The sequence below is a fragment of the Psittacula echo genome (assembly GCF_963264785.1).
Source record: "Psittacula echo genome assembly, chromosome: 13".
NCBI lineage: Eukaryota > Metazoa > Chordata > Aves > Psittaciformes > Psittacidae > Psittacula > Psittacula echo.
Genome location: NC_137749.1, coordinates 14,043,700 through 14,060,488, shown reverse-complemented (window position 1 = coordinate 14,060,488; position 16,789 = coordinate 14,043,700). Strand labels below are relative to the sequence as shown.

The following is a 16,789-nucleotide window of genomic DNA, read 5'->3' as shown; positions in this document are numbered from 1 at the left end:
GCCCAAGCCCTGAGCAGACACAATCCAGAACACAGCTCCAGCGGGAAGCCGGTGCATGGGGACAACACGGGGCCGTGCCAGGGGGAAGAAGGACGATGGAGGGAGGAGGAGGAGGAGGAAACCCCAGCAACTTACGTTGATCATAGCATTGGAGGTGATGCGGAAGAGCGTGGCCCGTTCATTCACCGCCTTGATCTTCTCGCCGCTCTCGGCCGGCAGCTTGAGGTTCTCCAGCTCGCTGAGCGAGCGCTGCAGGGCCGCGCCGTGCTTGGCGATCAGGTCATTGCAAGTGCTCAGATCCTCCAGCTTACTCGAGAGGGTTTTCAACGTGCCGTGCAGCTCGCTCTTGTCTGACTGCGAGGCAGGCTCCTCATCGCCCGAGTCATCTGCAAAGGGAGGGATGGAGGAGAATCAGTTTCCATGGTTACCCCCGGACGTGGCGCGGGCAGGGGACCTCCTGCCTCCCCCTGTGTGCAGGCAGCTCTGCCAGGGATGGGGCTGTGGCCACCGTGTCCCCCAGGAGCAGAGCATGGAGCGTTGGAGCAAAGCAGGAGTCACTCGGAGCGCCGAGGAGGTGACCAAAGGGCTCCCATCGCTGTCACTGAGACTTGGGGCAGGGCTGAGCAATAGGTGGCAAATACCAGGGGAGCCCGGTGCAGTGTGAAGCTCCTGAGGGCTCTGCACACTCTGCTTTGGGCAGGATGAACTATTTCACCCAAGGGAAACGGCAAAAAGGCACAGAGCAGCCTTTACCCAAAACCATAATTACATCCTCAGAGGGCAGAAAATCCAGGACTCAGATACAGCACAATTGGTTATTCCAGCAACTCCAGAGCACTGGGGTGACTTAAACCCAGAAAACCAACTTAAAACAGAGCCGTGAGTATAATGCAGCATCTCTTCAGGTTGTCCCACCACTCCTCAGGTGAGGGGTGCAAGAGGAGGCACTGCCCAAAGCAGATATGAAAAGCCAGAGCAGAGCAGGTCCTGTGCTGGGTCTGCAGCACATCCTTGCGGCCAAACTCGAGGCAAGGTTTCCTCAGGTGCACCCAAAACCCTCTGAGGCAGCAGAGCAGGGAGCAGCCCCTTCATCTCCCCTCCCTCCAGCAGCTCTTTCTGGTTTAGAAAGAGGTGGGGACCAGCAACACTGCTTCAAAACTTGTTCAGCTTGGAGAAGAGAAGGCTCCTGAAGGGGAGACCTGAGAGCAGCTCCAGTGCCTAAAGGGGCTGCAGGAAACCTGGAGAGGGGCTTGGGACAAGGGCCTGTAGGGACAGGCCAAGGGGAATGGCTTGAACCTGCCAGAGGGGAGACTGAGCTGAGCTCTTAGGCAGAAGCTCTTCCCTGTGAGGGTGCTGAGGCGCTGGCCCAGGGTGCCCAGAGAAGCTGTGGCTGCCCCATCCCTGGCAGTGCTCAAGGCCAGGTTGGACACAGGGGCTTGGAGCAAGCTGCTCCAGTGGAAGGGGTCCCTGCCCGTGGCAGGGGTTGGAGCTGGAGGAGCTTTAAGGTCCCTTCCAATCCAAAGCAGGCTGGGATTCTGGGATTCTATGGCTGGGGGACCCAGTGGGATGAGGACCAGGTCAGCCAGGCTGAGACACCCCAATGCTACAAATCACGGACCTCGGGATGCTGAAGTTACAAGGATGGGGGGCGGATATCATCCCCTTTCTGAGCTGTAAGGGCAGGAGAAAAGCCCGTCATCCACTGACAGGGGTTGGGGTGCATCCATGGCTCATTTATGAGATCTTCCAAAATGCTGTAGATCCTGTCAGTGATGTTCAGCCATCGCTCGTATCCACTGCACTGCTCTTGGGCCAGCTAAGGGCAATGAGAGACAGAGCTGCCCTCATGGAACAGCACCAAGGCTGCTCCCAAGGCAAGAGCCAGCGCAACCTGGACAACAGCAAAGGACTCAGGGTTGAAGCAGCAGCAGAGCGCACACGGTGCTGCACCAAGGCTCACGTCTCTGAAGCTACCTAAAAAGGACACGATGGGACAAAGAAGGACATGGGAGAAGAATTCAGAGCCCTGCTGGGAAACAAGGCACAAAGCAACACAGAATCAGGGCAGCATCTCCCGAAGCAGCCACTTGGTCCATCTGCAACCCAGCCCTGAGCATCCTCACACGACAACTGCAAGGAGCAGTGGTTAAAGCCAGGGAGGTGAAGCAGCTTGGGGCCACTGAGGACAAAGGATTACCAGAGCCAGCATTCCCAGTCCCCACGGAAGCTCCCTGAGAACTTCCCAGGGAAGGAGAGCAGCCGGGAGAGTGCTGGGGTGCCATGGAGCTGGTGGAACAGCCCCACTCTTAGGGATGGGAGCACACACAGTGTCAGGGAAGTCTCCAGCATAGGTGGAGGAGGCAGGCAGGGGAAAGGGAATGGGAACAGGCAGGATTTGAAGGACTCCATCCCAGGAGGGTGCACAGAGGCACCACGGTGATGGGCATGAGCTTACACCACAGCATTCTGTACGTGCCAACTCCATGAGATCCAGCAGGAAAATTTAAGCCACTTTTCCACCAGTAAGGAAATAACCAAAACCTCCCCGCGGCTCACTTTGTGTTCCAAATGTTTCCAGTACTCCCACGGTGCCTTTCATTCCGGGGCACACAAAGGCAGGCTGGTCCCTGGCAGCACGTACCCATCTCCCTGCGCACTGAGCATTGGCTGTACCTGCCCTGAGCTCGTGCATGGGAAGCACGGAGAAGAGTGCACCCTGCAGCATATGGATGCTCGCTGGGACAGGGACCTCGTGCTGCTCTGAGCCACCTCCCTGGGGTTTTCCAGGGCAATCTGGGATACAGGCTGGAATCCATCACCTTCCATAGCCTCCACACAAATACAGCATGAGCTTTCAGCGGATCTACTGCGCAGCAACACAAGTTCCACCCGCAGGCACGGATCCAAACGATGCTTGGACGAGCATACATGGGAAAGGGGAGGTGGTGGACTTTATACAGCTCAGCCTGGTCCCAGTTCAAGGTCCCTGGGAAGAGACCTTAAAGCTCCTCCAGCTCCAACCCCTGCCACGGGCAGGGACCCCTTCCACTGGAGCAGCTTGCTCCAAGCCCCTGTGTCCAACCTGGCCTTGAGCACTGCCAGGGATGGGGCAGCCACAGCTTCTCTGGGCACCCTGGGCCAGCGCCTCAGCACCCTCACAGGGAAGAGCTTCTGCCTAAGAGCTCAGCTCAGTCTCCCCTCTGGCAGGTTCAAGCCATTCCCCTTGGCCTGTCCCTACAGGCCCTTGTCCCAAGCCCCTCTCCAGGTTTCCTGCAGCCCCTTTAGGCACTGGAGCTGCTCTCAGGTCTCCCCTTCAGGAGCCTTCTCTTCTCCAGGCTGCCCCAGCCCAGCTCTCTCAGCCTGGCTCCAGAGCAGAGCTGCTCCAGCCCTCGCAGCATCTCCGTGGCCTCCTCTGCACTCGCTCCAACAGCTCCACGTCCCTCTGGTGCTGAGGGCCCAGGAACACGCTCACATTCTGCCCACACCACGCACTCTGAAGCAGGCACCCTTCAAGCTGAGCCCCTTCCTCCCCATCTCGCACTCTGTTGTGACTTCCAGGCAATGTTGTGCCTGTTGTTTGTAGGGCATTCCGTGAGCGGTTGCCATGGGAACAGCAGCATCACCATAAACCAGGAAGATTATTTTTGGCTCTGTGATGCTATTTAATCCATGTAACATGGACGGGCAGCCACCATCCCTAAGCTTTCCTGCGCTTGCTCCTCAGCCTGGAGAGCAACACAAGCCCTCAGTGCCAGAGCAGCTCCTCACCAGGAGGCCATTAAGGCAGGAGCTCTCTTTATAGCCCGTTTTCCAGCTCTAAAATACCCCTCAGCCAAATCCTTCCCATCGCTTACAATTTCCCTGGAGCTGGTGGGGACTTCCCTGCGCTGGGAATGCTCCTGCCTGCATCACCACCCAGGGGGAAGGCAGTGACACAGAGCCTGCCAGAGGCAGCACCATGCTCCCACCCAGCCTGCTCAGTGCTTGAGCCAGGCAGAGCCTTTCCATGGGATAAGCAGGAGCAGGAAAAGGACTGAAGGGCCCAGTGTTAGACCCATCATTCCAAAATTCCCAAACTGCATCCAGAGCCTGGCTCTGACACCCCCAGCCCAAAGCACCACCTCTACACAGCACCGCACCAGTGAGGCCCTGCTTACCTCCCTTTCCAGGTCCAGCACCTACATCCTGCGCCTTCCTTCTCCACTCTGTGAGCAGAAACCTTCCCGAGTATCCTCGCTTTCAGAGAAAGTCCTCATTCTTCCTGCATCACCTTCTCCCTGAGCCACTCACTCACTGGAGCCTCCCAAAGGCAGGGCTGCCCTGCCCAAGGAATGGAACCTGCCTTGCTGCTGGCAGGGAAGGGAATGAGCAGAGGAGGGAGCTGGAAGTGCAGGATCGGTGCTGCAGGAGCCAAGCCAAGAGACTGGCTCCTGCACCACGGCTCTGCAGCGCCAGGAACCCACCGAGGAGACAGGAAAACCCGACAGCAAACAGTGCACTGCAAATGCCCTCTGCACCCAACCAGTGCCAGTCACCTGCTGGGAAAAGAGACGGTCAAGGGCTGTCCAAAGGTAAAACCAGCAGGGAACGGAAGGAGCAGTGAGGGCTTTCATTGAAACAGTGTTCCTGGGTATCCCCACAGCCACCAACCACCCCTGCACTGAGCATGGAGCATCTCGGCAGCTGCCTTTTCCTCTATCAGCAGCAAGAAGGCTCCTTAAGGAGAGACCTGAGAGCAGCTCCAGTGCCTAAAGGGGCTGCAGGAAACCTGGAGAGGGGCTTGGGACAAGGGCCTGTAGGGACAGGCCAAGGGGAATGGCTTTAACCTGCCAGAGGGGAGACTGAGCTGAGCTCTTAGGCAGAAGCTCTTCCCCGTGAGGGTGCTGAGGCGCTGGCACAGGGTGCCCAGAGAAGCTGTGGCTGCCCCATCCCTGGCAGTGCTCAAGGCCAGGTTGGACACAGGGGCTTGGAGCAAGCTGCTCCAGTGGAAGGGGTCGCTGTTCTCAAAGCAGGAGAGCCCAGCCCCGTCGCTGCTGCACTCACAGACCCAGCAGGCAGCATGTTTAGAGCAGCAGCATGAGGCTGCTGTCAGAGACAATAAAGCTTCCTACAAAAAAAGCAGAGCTCTACCTTTGCCAAGAGCCCCTCCAGGCTCAGCCCTCAGGTCAGTGTTTATCACCACCTCAGGCCACTGGGAACACTTAGCACCCCTATTTCCTTCCACCACTTTCAAAGGAGCATTCACTTAATGCCTACACATCTCTGTCACCTGGTTTTGGGGCTCTGATCCCCAGAGCCATCCCCCAGCCCTTGATGATGACAAAGGCAGCCCCATGTGTCTGGAGCAGGGATCCAGCTCCAGCTGACTGATCCAGGGGCAATGAACCTCTGCTGAAGTCCTGCCCCCTTGCCCAGAGGAAGGAGAAAGCTCCATCCACATCACATCCGGCAGTAGATGGAGCCTGGCCATTGCCTGGGGAAACACCACCAGGGCACAGGGAAGGTGCGCGGGATGCTCGGGGGATGCAGCGTGACAAGATGTGCCTGGGAACAAGACAGAGGATTCACTTCTGCAACCAGGAGCAGCCCCAGAACATCCCCATTGCACCCACCCCAAAACCATCACCTTGTTGAGCCACTTGAGGAGCATCACAGACTGTGCCTCAGCATCCCCCCCAGTGCCAGCCAGAGCCAGTGCCTGGGAACCATAGAACCACAGAATCCCAGCCTGGTTTGGGTTGAAGGGGCCTTAAAGCTCCTCCAGCTCCAACCCCTGCCACGGGCAGGGACCCCTTCCACTGGAGCAGCTTGCTCCAAGCCCCTGTGTCCAACCTGGCCTTGAGCACTGCCAGGGATGGGGCAGCCACAGCTTCTCTGGGCACCCTGGGCCAGTGCCTCAGCACCCTCACAGGGAAGAGCTTCTGCCTAAGAGCTCAGCTCAGTCTCCCCTCGGGCAGGTTAAAGCCATTCCCCTTGGCCTGTCCCTACAGGCCCTTGTCCCAACCCCCTCTCCAGGTTTCCTGCAGCCCCTTTAGGCACTGGAATCATGGCACATTTGCTGGGTCTGGAGAGGATAAAGCAACAGTGTAGGACAAGGACGGGATGGATAGGACACAACCCAACTACAAAATACTATAGGAAAACAGCATTTTTTCACCCTCTACCTCCTTTCTCCCAGCTCCCCACCCGTGCACCTTCTCCTGCCTTTCCCTACATCTGTCCTGGAGTTTTGTATCTAAAGCCACACTTATATGGCAAAAGCCTTTTCTCCCCCCAGAGCAGAGCGGAGGAGGTCCATGAGAGCAGCAAGCACCAAGCCAACCTCTGCTGTGGCAATCCCAGACAAACCTTCGAGCCCTTGCTCCTCACAGATGTTTCCACAAGTAAATACCACAGAAACCAATCCCACCTCCTTAGGAGATTCCCTGTTTATTCCAACATCAACCAGAGTCCCTGCTGACACCAGGGGAGGGATTCCGAAACGCCAGCCCTTCCTGCCTGGGATTATCCAGATCTCTTGGAAGCGCTGATCGCCCATCGTTGCTCAACCAGAGCAATTTCCACGTTGGCTCTAGAAGACACATCTGCTTTCATCCCTTTTAATAGCGATGAATATTAAATGGAAATGGGTATCTATATTTAATAGTCCAGCCTGGCTGCCAGAAGATAGATGGGTTTTGCAGCACCTCCAGCTGCAGGCACAGGAGGTTCTTTTGTGGTTACAAAGAATGAGGCTGGAAATGAAGCACCAAAATAGCACAGCAAATAATCACCCATAAATCATTCCAAACTCGGGTGATCACTTCCCAGCTATCACCAGCCCTGCTGATGCAAATGGAAAGCTGTTCAAGCACATGGAGGCTTAAAAACAGCAAATAGGGGGGGCTTGTGGCAAGCGGGGACATCTCCTGAAGTCACATTCAGTGGAAGCTGATCATGGGCCATGCAGGAGGACCCCAACCCAGCGATGGGGCTCCACAGAACAAATCCAGAGCAAACAATACTTGTCCCGTTATAGCACAGGGCCACGAGCTACCCTTGCGGTAAGGGTCTTGGAGCCAGCGAAGCTACAGCAGGGATGAATCCTGACCTGCCTTGTGCTGCCAGCTTCCTTTCCTAGGAAGTATCTACTAAAACACGACCCTGACTGTGGAGCAGACATGCCAGGCCATGTTTCCTGCAAAGCAAAGCAGTGGGAAAGCACAACCTATTCCTATTACAATTACTGCAGCATTGCCAGTCCAGCTACTGAACATCTGCAACCTCATGATGGTACCAGTCAATGAGGCTCAGCAGCAAACACTGCACCTCATCTGGACTGTGCCCATTCTCCTCCCAGCACATACAGGATCTTCTCATCACCCAGTCCCCTGAACAACTCCAGTAGCTGGTAGGTGAGGCTACAAAGACATACAGGGGGCTGGGCATGCCAAACAGCAGCGTTTAAACCCAGAATAGGATGGGAGACAGGGTGTAGGGCAATCCAACCCAACAGACAGGTTAGTGGGAAAGGAGCCAGCGACCATGGAATCCCAGCCTGGTTTGTGCAGAAGGGAACTTAAAGGTCCACTGATTCCAATCCCCTGCCACGGGCAGGGACCCCTTCCACTGGAGCAGCTTGCTCCAAGCCCCTGTGTCCAACCTGGCCTTGAACACTGCCAGGGATGGGGCAGCCACAGCTTCTCTGGGCACCCTGTGCCAGCGCCTCAGCACCCTCACAGGGAAGAGCTTCTGCCTAAGAGCTCATCTCAGTCTCCCCTCTGGCAGGTTAAAGCCATGCCCCTTGGCCTGTCCCCACAGTTCTATCACTACAGGCCCTCTCTGGCATCCTTGCAGCCCCTTCAGACACTGGAAGCTGCTCTGAGGTCTCCAGCAGCTTCTCTTCTCCAGGCTGAACAGCCCCAATGTTCTCAGCCTGGCTCCATACAGGAGGTGCTCCAGCCCCTGCTCATCCTCGTGGCCTCCTCTGGACTTGCTCCAGCAGCTCCATGTCCTTGCGTTTGGGACACCAGAGCTGCACACAGAACCAGGCTCCGAGTCCCCAGCCAGCACGTTCCCCATGACAGCCCTGCAGGGAGACCCACACTGCCTCTGGCTTCAGGACCAGCTCCACCAGACCAGTAGACACTGACCCCACAGACACCAGATCTGCCCTAAACAACCAAGTCATTTGCTCCTGACTGACAGATGAACAAAAGCACATGAAGAAATGTACAAACTGTGGCATTTAATTGTGTCTGTCCATTAAGTCACTTAATCCTTTAGGATCCAATGATTACTATGGATGTACACAGCTCCCCTGTGCTGAAATGGAGGAGATGCTGCAGTTTGGTGGCACCACAAGTGTGGGAAGATGTCCCCGTGTCTCTGCACGGGCTGCAGGCAGGAGCAGCTTGCACAGCCCAAAGCACAGCAGCAGCAATGGCACAACACTGAAATGTCCTGGTATCTGGGAGGCCATGAGCTGTCTTCAGAGCAGACACCCACAGACGTGACCGCCGCAGCCATGGGGAGATGCTCTCTTCTTGCACAGACAGCAGCAGCAGCAGCGCCTTGGCACACAGCTACGGAAAACCACCGGAGGTCTTGGATGCCCTCCCAGGTGCGTCACTGAGCATCCATTTTTAATGATGCTTAAACATTTTCCACCCTCAGGTCTAGCTACGATTTCAGCAGCGCGAGGCCTCTCCTGACATCCACCAGAGACACAGGGCAGCGCTGATGGGAGCTGGGAACCGACCGCATCAGCCAGGCACATCAGCCAGCACACACTGCCTCCCGTCACAGGAGAACGTCACCCTTGCTGCAAGCAGGAGCGCTCCCAGGGGATTCATAGAATCAGAGTCCCAGCCTGGTTCGTGTTGGGAGCGACCTCATCCAGCTCCAGACCTCTCCCACGGGCAGGGACCCCTTCCACTGGAGCAGCTTGCTCCAAGCCCCTGTGTCCAACCTGGCCTTGAACACTGCCAGGGATGGGGCAGCCACAGCTTCTCTGGGCACCCTGGGCCAGCGCCTCAGCACCCTCACAGGGAAGAGCTTCTGCCTAAGAGCTCAGCTCAGTCTCCCCTCTGGCAGGTTCAAGCCATTCCCCTTGGCCTGTCCCTACGGGCCCTTGTCCCAAGCCCCTCTCCAGGTTTCCTGCAGCCCCTTTAGGCACTGGAGCTGCTCTCAGGTCTCCCCTTCAGGAGCCTTCTCTTCTCCAGGCTGCCCCAGCCCAGCTCTCTCAGCCTGGCTCCAGAGCAGAGCTGCTCCAGCCCTCGCAGCATCTCCATGGCCTCCTCTGGCCTCGCTCCAGCAGCTCCACGTCCCTCTTGTGCTGCTGCCCCAGAGCTGGATCAGGACTGCAGGGGGGGTCTCCGCAGAGCACAGCAGAGGGGCAGGATCCCCTCCCTCAACCTGTGAACAAAGATGCCCACCTGATCTCCATAGCCCTGGACAAAGGGAAGACACACAGCAGGGGCTGAAGATAAAAATCACCCCAGATCACTGCCTGGTTTTCCCTTACCATTATCACTAGTAGTAGTATATTGTACTCTACTTATTAAACCGTTCGTATCTCGAGCCATGGAGTTTACATCCTTCCGATTCTCTCTCCATTGTGCTCGGGGCTGAGCGAGCGGCTGCTGGTGCTGAGTTGCCAGCTGGGTTTAAACCACTCCTCCATTAAAGCATGCCCTTATGTGCATCTAAATCCACCCATGCTCACCTTACTGGTGTGTAAGAGGATCAGGGCAGGTTTAAGTTACCCACCTTCCTCCAACTCCCAAAGGTCAGGACACACCAGCGCCAAGGGAGTGATGCTGCAGGACCTGGAAGTCTTCCGCCCCCTTTGCTCTGCTGCCCAGTACATAACTGAGAGCTCCAAGCATGGGGAGGGGGAAGAGGGTCATAAGCAGCCCCCCAAAAGGCATCTGACACCCCCTTCCCACTGTGTTTCCTTTGGATTTCAATGCTGCTCCTCTGGTCCTTGCAGGCAGGCAAAGCCCCAGAGCACACACCTGCACCAGCCTGCACTGAGCACCGGGACAGCCTCGATAAAGGGATTGAACTGGAGGGAAAGACAAACCCTCAGTTAGCCTCTTCGTAGGGAAGATTTTCCAGCAGAGAGCAAGGGGAAGCTATAGGGAAATGCAGAATCCAACCTAAAAGTCAGAGACCCCAATGGGGTGTACAGCAAACCTGCAATGGGACTGGGGAACGCAGGCAGGGCTCAGCGCTGGGACCCCACCATGGGCTGGAGCCTCACAGACACATGTGGTGACAGGTCTAAAGCCCTTCCCTGCTCCTTCCCCCCCTGCCATCCACTCGCTGGGCAGCCAGCCCTTCCAAAGAGGCCAGAGCAGGCAGTGCACAAAGCCGTGTTCTGCTCGAAGGGGACACAAGAGCGATCAGTAATGGGCACACAGCCCCAGCAACACAGTTCCTACAGAGGGCAAGGTGACTTCAGCAGTTCCACTCAGTGACAGACTCAAGCCAGGGCCCTGTCACACATTCAGAGCTCACAGAACCACAGAATCCCAGCCTGGTTTGGCTTGAAGGGACCTTAAAGCTCCTCCAGCTCCAACCCCTGCCACGGGCAGGGACCCCTTCCACTGGAGCAGCTTGCTCCAAGCCCCTGTGTCCAACCTGGCCTTGAACACTGCCAGGGATGGGGCAGCCACAGCTTCTCTGGGCACCCTGGGCCAGCGCCTCAGCACCCTCCCAGGGAAGCCCAGCAGGTTAAGGTCACCTCAAGCTCCCAAGCCCCTGCCAGGTGACCAGGGAGCTTCAACAAGCTCTGTAGGAGCACAAAGCAGGATGGCAGCAGCTTGCTGGGGCTGGCCACACACTGCTCTTGACACAGCACTATTATGGATGATTTACTGCAGAAAGGTCCTCTGAAGCAGGAGTTTACCCCTGGATTCGCTCCCCTGTCCGCAGCTCTCAGTCCAGGTTTGCCTGGGGAAGAGCAAGGACCGGAGAAGGTCAGCCCCTGCGATGCAGCATCTTCTCGTGCTGTGCTGGCTCAGTGCAGCCCTGTCAGTACAAGAGGAACCAACTAAAGAATTCCATTCCTGCTGTGCACAGGGCCCCTCTTGGCAGAGCCATTCACATGGAGCTGGGAGCTCAACTCCTCCAATTCTGTAAGTGCATTTCTGGTCTCTAATCACACCCTCAGCCTGGCAGGGCGACCACTTCCTCCCTAATTACTCTGCTTTGTATTTAAGCCATAGCTAATAAACCCAGATTATTATTAGTGATTGCTGCCCATGAGCTCCGAGGAGAACATCTCCTGCCTCACGCCAAACTGCTCTGGCACCCATCCTGCACTGCCAGCACTGGCAGTGCATCCAAACTCACCAGCACCTGCATGTCCTTGGGGCGCATCCTACTCCCACCAAGCAGGAACCATTTCCCTGATCCCTAGAAACGAAGGGGAAAGGGGCAGAGAGGGCATCAGTCCCACAGGCAGTGAGACAGGGCAGAGACTGTTCATTTCAGCACGGACCTGCTCGAGTGAGTGCAGAGGAGGCCACAGGCACCATCACATCTCCATAACCTGCTTCCTTTGTTCAGGTTTTAATTACCATTTTACTTTCATACCCTTCCTGGAATGCTGGGTGTTCCTCACAACGCCCCAGATGCCTGCCTTTCTAAAGCGTGATGCTCCCAGTAACACCCGCATTTACCTACACAAGTGAGAGATGAGTCTTGAATATAAACCTGCCTGAAAGCAGCCAAAACACCACTAATTTCCATTGTAAATGATTATATATAGAGAAATATATATAGTATTGATTGGTGATCCTGCCCTTGCTTTGGGGAGACCCCTCCTGCAGCCCTGATCCAGCTCTGGGGCAGCAGCACAAGAGGGACGTGGTGCTGTTGGAGCGAGTGCAGAGGAGGCCATGGAGATGCTGCGAGGGCTGGAGCAGCTCTGCTCTGGAGCCAGGCTGAGAGAGCTGGGCTGGGGCAGCCTGGAGAAGAGAAGGCTCCTGAAGGGGAGACCTTAGAGCAGCTCCAGTGCCTAAAGGGGCTGCAGGGAACCTGGAGAGGGGCTTGGGACAAGGGCCTGCAGGGACAGGCCAAGGGGAATGGCTTTAACCTGCCCGAGGGGAGACTGAGATGAGCTCTTAGGCAGAAGCTCTTCCCTGTGAGGGTGCTGAGGCGCTGGCCCAGGGTGCCCAAAGAAGCTGTGGCTGCCCCATCCCTGGCAGTGTTCAAGGCCAGGTTGGACACAGGGGCTTGGAGCAAGCTGCTCCAGTGGAAGGGGTCCCTGTCCGTGGCAGGGGTTGGAGCTGGAGGAGCTTTGAGGTCCCTCCCAACCCAAACCAGGCTGGGATTTTGTGAACTATGGAAAACCCTGAGAACATCTGAATTAGAAAGTTGTTAAATTGCGGGGGGAGGGAGGAGGAACAGAACAAAGCACGCAGTGCTCTGTGCCACTCACTGCTGCAGGGATGTCAAGGCCACCTAATGCCTTCCCAGTCCCAAACCAGAAATAACCCGACCTCAGCCACCCTTGGGACACATCTCCCTGGGTTCGCTCCCTGTAGTTCCCGAGGTCTCCCTGAAGCCCCAGCCCCGTTTCACCTCTGCCCCCCTTCCCCTCCATTTCCACACAACAGCAGCCAGCCTGGTTTCAGCTTTTTGTGAGAATAATTCTGGTTTGGGGCATTTTATCCTGCTCTGAAGCCTGGTTACGTAAAGTGCTGCGCCTGCGTGAGCGCATCTCCTGTTCCACACGTGTCCTTACATCACCCAGCGAGAGAAAGGGCTTGAGCAGAGAACCAAAGGAACGACCGGGATTTGACAGAAAAGCTTTTCTATTCTTCCTGTCATCTGAAGCCTGCTGTAAACCCCCCATCTCTTGAGTTTTGGTTTGACCTCTTTGCCTTTCTCCTGCCTTTGCCTTTCCCGGGGAAGGAAATCACATTTAGCTACAATAAGTTCTTGTGAAGTGATGCTCGAGAGAAGGATGGGGATGCGCGGCCACCGCGCAGGGACCGGCTCAAGCGGCGGCTCATGCTCACTCACCACACACTGAGCAAAAGCAAACGGGTGGTGGTGACCTTAACACTTGTGTCTAAAGAGGATGGGGTAACTCATCCCCAGCTGAAGATGTCCCTGCTCACTGCAGGCGGTTGGATTACACCAACTGTAGGGTTCCTTCCCACCATAGCTATTCCATGATCTCACCCACCTTCGGGCAGCCAGAAAGGGAATGGCCAAATCTGAGCAGATCCATGCCCACACTTCCCTCAGGGTCAGAGGTGACCTATTTTGGGAGGAAGGAAGCAGCTCTTGGGGGTGCTGGCTCTGTACTGACAACAAGGACAGCACTGGGTCAAGCTTTTACATTGGAGATAACACGAGCTCACCTAGTGTGAGGCAAGATGAAACCCACGCAGGACAAAGGGACATGATTCCTAATGGATTTCTGTAGGAGGAGATACTGACTTGATTCCTAAAGAATGTTTTTGTCCCATTTGCCCCTCTTCCTTCCTTAAACCTATTAATAGTCCCAAACTACAGGAAAGGAGTAACTATGAGATGTGAGCACCGAGGAAGCCCAGGAGTGCATCACCCAGTGCCACCGGTGCAGCAGGCACCTCTAGGCACCACAGCAACTCAACACAACACAGGAAGGACTGAGCTGTCAGTGCCTTAGAGCAGAGAAGGTCAAGAGCAGTCTGCAAACCCTCGTTTCTCCCCATCACCCCTTCTCCTTTGCTGTGAGCAGCCTGGGCTTGCTTGGCCACTCCACCAAGGAAGCAACACAGAAGTGGTCCAAATAGGAAAGCAGGAGCCAACCCCGCAGAGCTGTTCTGCATCGCAGCATCCAATCCAGGAAAAACACACCCAAAGTGTTCAGCAGCACGGCCAGAACAGGGATTTCTGCCCCAAAGCAGCCCTGATCTGGACAGAGCATCACTTGCTCCAGAAAAGACAGAGCTGAGCTCTCCTGGGACTGGCAATGGACATGGCTGGAATAAACTCAGGAGCAGTAACAGATGGGAGATTAGAGTGCACAGCCTGAAATTACAGCTCACCATCACTCAGGTGCTGCTGGAGAACATCTCTGCCCCTCCTGGGACATCAGACTACAGCATGGGCAGGCTGGATTACAGTGCAAACACCATCATCACCACAGAATCATCCCACAACGGCTTGGGTTGAAGGGACCTTAAAGCTCCTCCAGCCCCAACCCCTGCCACGGGCAGGGACCCCTTCCACTGGAGCAGCTTGCTCCAAGCCCCTGTGTCCAACCTGGCCTTGAACACTGCCAGGGATGGGGCAGCCACAGCTTCTCTGGGCACCCTGGGCCAGCGCCTCAGCACCCTCACAGGGAAGAGCTTCTGCCTAAGAGCTCATCTCAGTCTCCCCTCGGGCAGGTTCAAGCCATTCCCCTTGGCCTGTCCCTACAGGCCCTTGCCCAAAGCCCCTCTCCAAGTGCCTCAGCAGCCTCACAGGAAAGAAACTCTCCCATTTCACCTCAACTGCAAAGTCCTTTGGCTTTTAACCGAACAAATCCATGTGATTTACTGGAACCACGAGCAGGTCTGACCAGGCTGCAGCAGGAACCACTTTCCCCATGATACAACAACCAATTCCTCTCTGTGATATTGCAGACACGTCACAAGAACAATCTACCATCAAATGTAGCTCCCTTAGCAGGAGAACACAGTAAATCTGAACCAGGGGTGATTCTAACACCTGATCAAGCAGAAAGAGCAAGTTGCCACACACGTTACAAACCTCAAACCAAACCCCGAAGGACATTACACGTGATTCCCCAGAGTCCCATCCCTGCTGCCACGTGAATGCCAGCAATAGACCCGCGCGGAGCACGGTCTGTACCTCCCTGCATCCCGGGGCTCCTGTATGGGGTTAAACACCCCCCATCACCCCGGGAATGCAGCTCGCCCGCTGGCGCAGCCCCTCCATCACTCCCGAGGAGGCCAGGCCGGGCCGGATCCCTGCGGCACAGCGGGAGGATGCCGGGAATGCCACTAACCCTGGTGAAATTTATTGAGGCAGGCGGCGTTGCAGAAGGCGCGGATGGATCCCGTCTCCCAGCAGCCCCTACCCTTCATCCCCACAGCGGGACCGCTCTCGCAGAGGCTGTGTGCGACATGGCTCGTGGCTTTAGGATGCAGAAGAAGGGAAAGAGAAAGCAAGCAGAAATGAAAGCGTCCCAATGTCCTTCTCCAGCAGCAGCGCGGCGGCCGCAGCGCCGCACTTACTGCTCCACGCTGCCCATCACCAATGCTTGCCACATGCTGTCAGCAGAGCACAGCAACCATCAAACCACCCTCTTACCAGCATGCACCACGGAGCCAGGCTTAACTCCCTCCCTGCCAGAAACAGGCAGCATCCTGCCCAAAAAAAAGGGGGGGAAAAGGCAAACCAGGAGCGCAGGAGTCCTGCCCAGGGGAGGTGTCGCTGGGGATGCCTCTGGAGCAATGCTGTTGGATATTCACCCTGAAAACCAAAAGGATGCTCTTTTGGGAGGGAAGAAGGTATTTGGGGGCTTGTCTCTTTAAATGCTCCTGGAGGTTATTTTTAGGCCCTTTGCTTAAAATATACATCAGAATTTCTTTATTTGTAGCTGAAACTTCATTATACATTTTCCTCCCGCTGCTGCTTCCATCCCCAGCAGCTCAAGAACGAAACCTCTGAGGTTTCACAGCCACGTGGTTCCTGAGCTCCATTTTCTCACCCCTCCGCCGTGGGATGATTGGATTTTCCCAACCTTTCCCATTTTACAGGTCTGGGGGATTTGAGCACATTGAGGGGGAAATGTGGCATAAGTCACAGTACATAGAATCACAGAACCAACCAGGTTGGAAAAGCCCTTTCAGCTCATCCAGTCCAACCGTTCCCCTGCACTGCCAAGGCCACCCCTAACCCATGGCACTGAGGCCTCGTCTCCACGGGGTGTGAACCCTTGCAGGGACGGTGCCTGCAGCCCTGCCCTGGGCAGCCTGTTCCAATGCCTGAGCACCCTCTGGGGCAGGAATTGTTCCTCAGCTCCATCTAAACCTGCCCTGGTGCAGCTTGAGGCCGGTTCCTCTTGTCCCATCCCTTGTTCCTTGGGAGCAGAGCCCAGCCCCTCCTGGCTCCATCCTCCTCTCAGGCAGTTGTAAAGGGAAATTCAATGTGCTGGGCAGGAGCACACACAGCCACAGCATGGGATGCTGGAGACCACCCGCTGGCAAGCACCAGCACATAGTAAGAGCTCATACTTGTAGTTCTCTCCCTTTAGCTGTACTGCAAGAACCTTACAGCAAGGAGGGCAAGGCTCACAGTCCATCTTCTAAACTGTGATTGCTCTCCTGGTATCCGTACCTTAAAAAAGAGGCAGGAACTCTGCAGGATTCTGAGTGGAAAAGGGACAAATCCTGGAAAAAACAAGCTATTGCCACACTATGCCTTGGAGGCAGGGAAACCCCAGGCTAGCAAGGCACATGCATGCAAAAACATTTATTCCCTTGTCTGCAGACGTGTTCATGCTTTAGGGAAGAACCAGCCGCTTTTCAAGAGGAAAAAGCCACAACCACCACAAGAACAGCAAGCGTTAACTGGAGGGAGAGGCCTTGGTGGGGCTTAGGCCAACAGCAGCACTTCCACTTCTGTTATCAGCTCCTAGAACCAGACGGAGCCACGATCTGTGTCTGACACTAACATCAGAGCCAATACATCTCTATGTGTCTGTATCAGCGTGTGTACACGTACACCCCAAGAGAGGCAGACACACACATGCACACACACGCGGATACACATCTCTCATACACACAGAATCCCA

At 55.9% G+C, this 16,789-nt stretch overlaps 1 protein-coding gene across 2 annotated transcripts in view; it reads right to left on the bottom strand.

Moving 5' to 3' along the window:
• OSBP2 (oxysterol binding protein 2) overlaps positions 1–16,789 on the bottom strand; it is an 83,346-nt gene that overhangs the window by 30,486 nt on the left and 36,071 nt on the right. For both annotated transcript variants that reach the window (XM_080629048.1, XM_080629049.1), the window contains one exon: positions 136–386. In XM_080629048.1, the coding sequence (XP_080485174.1) occupies positions 136–386 (251 nt within the window). The remainder of the gene's footprint in view (positions 1–135; positions 387–16,789) is intronic.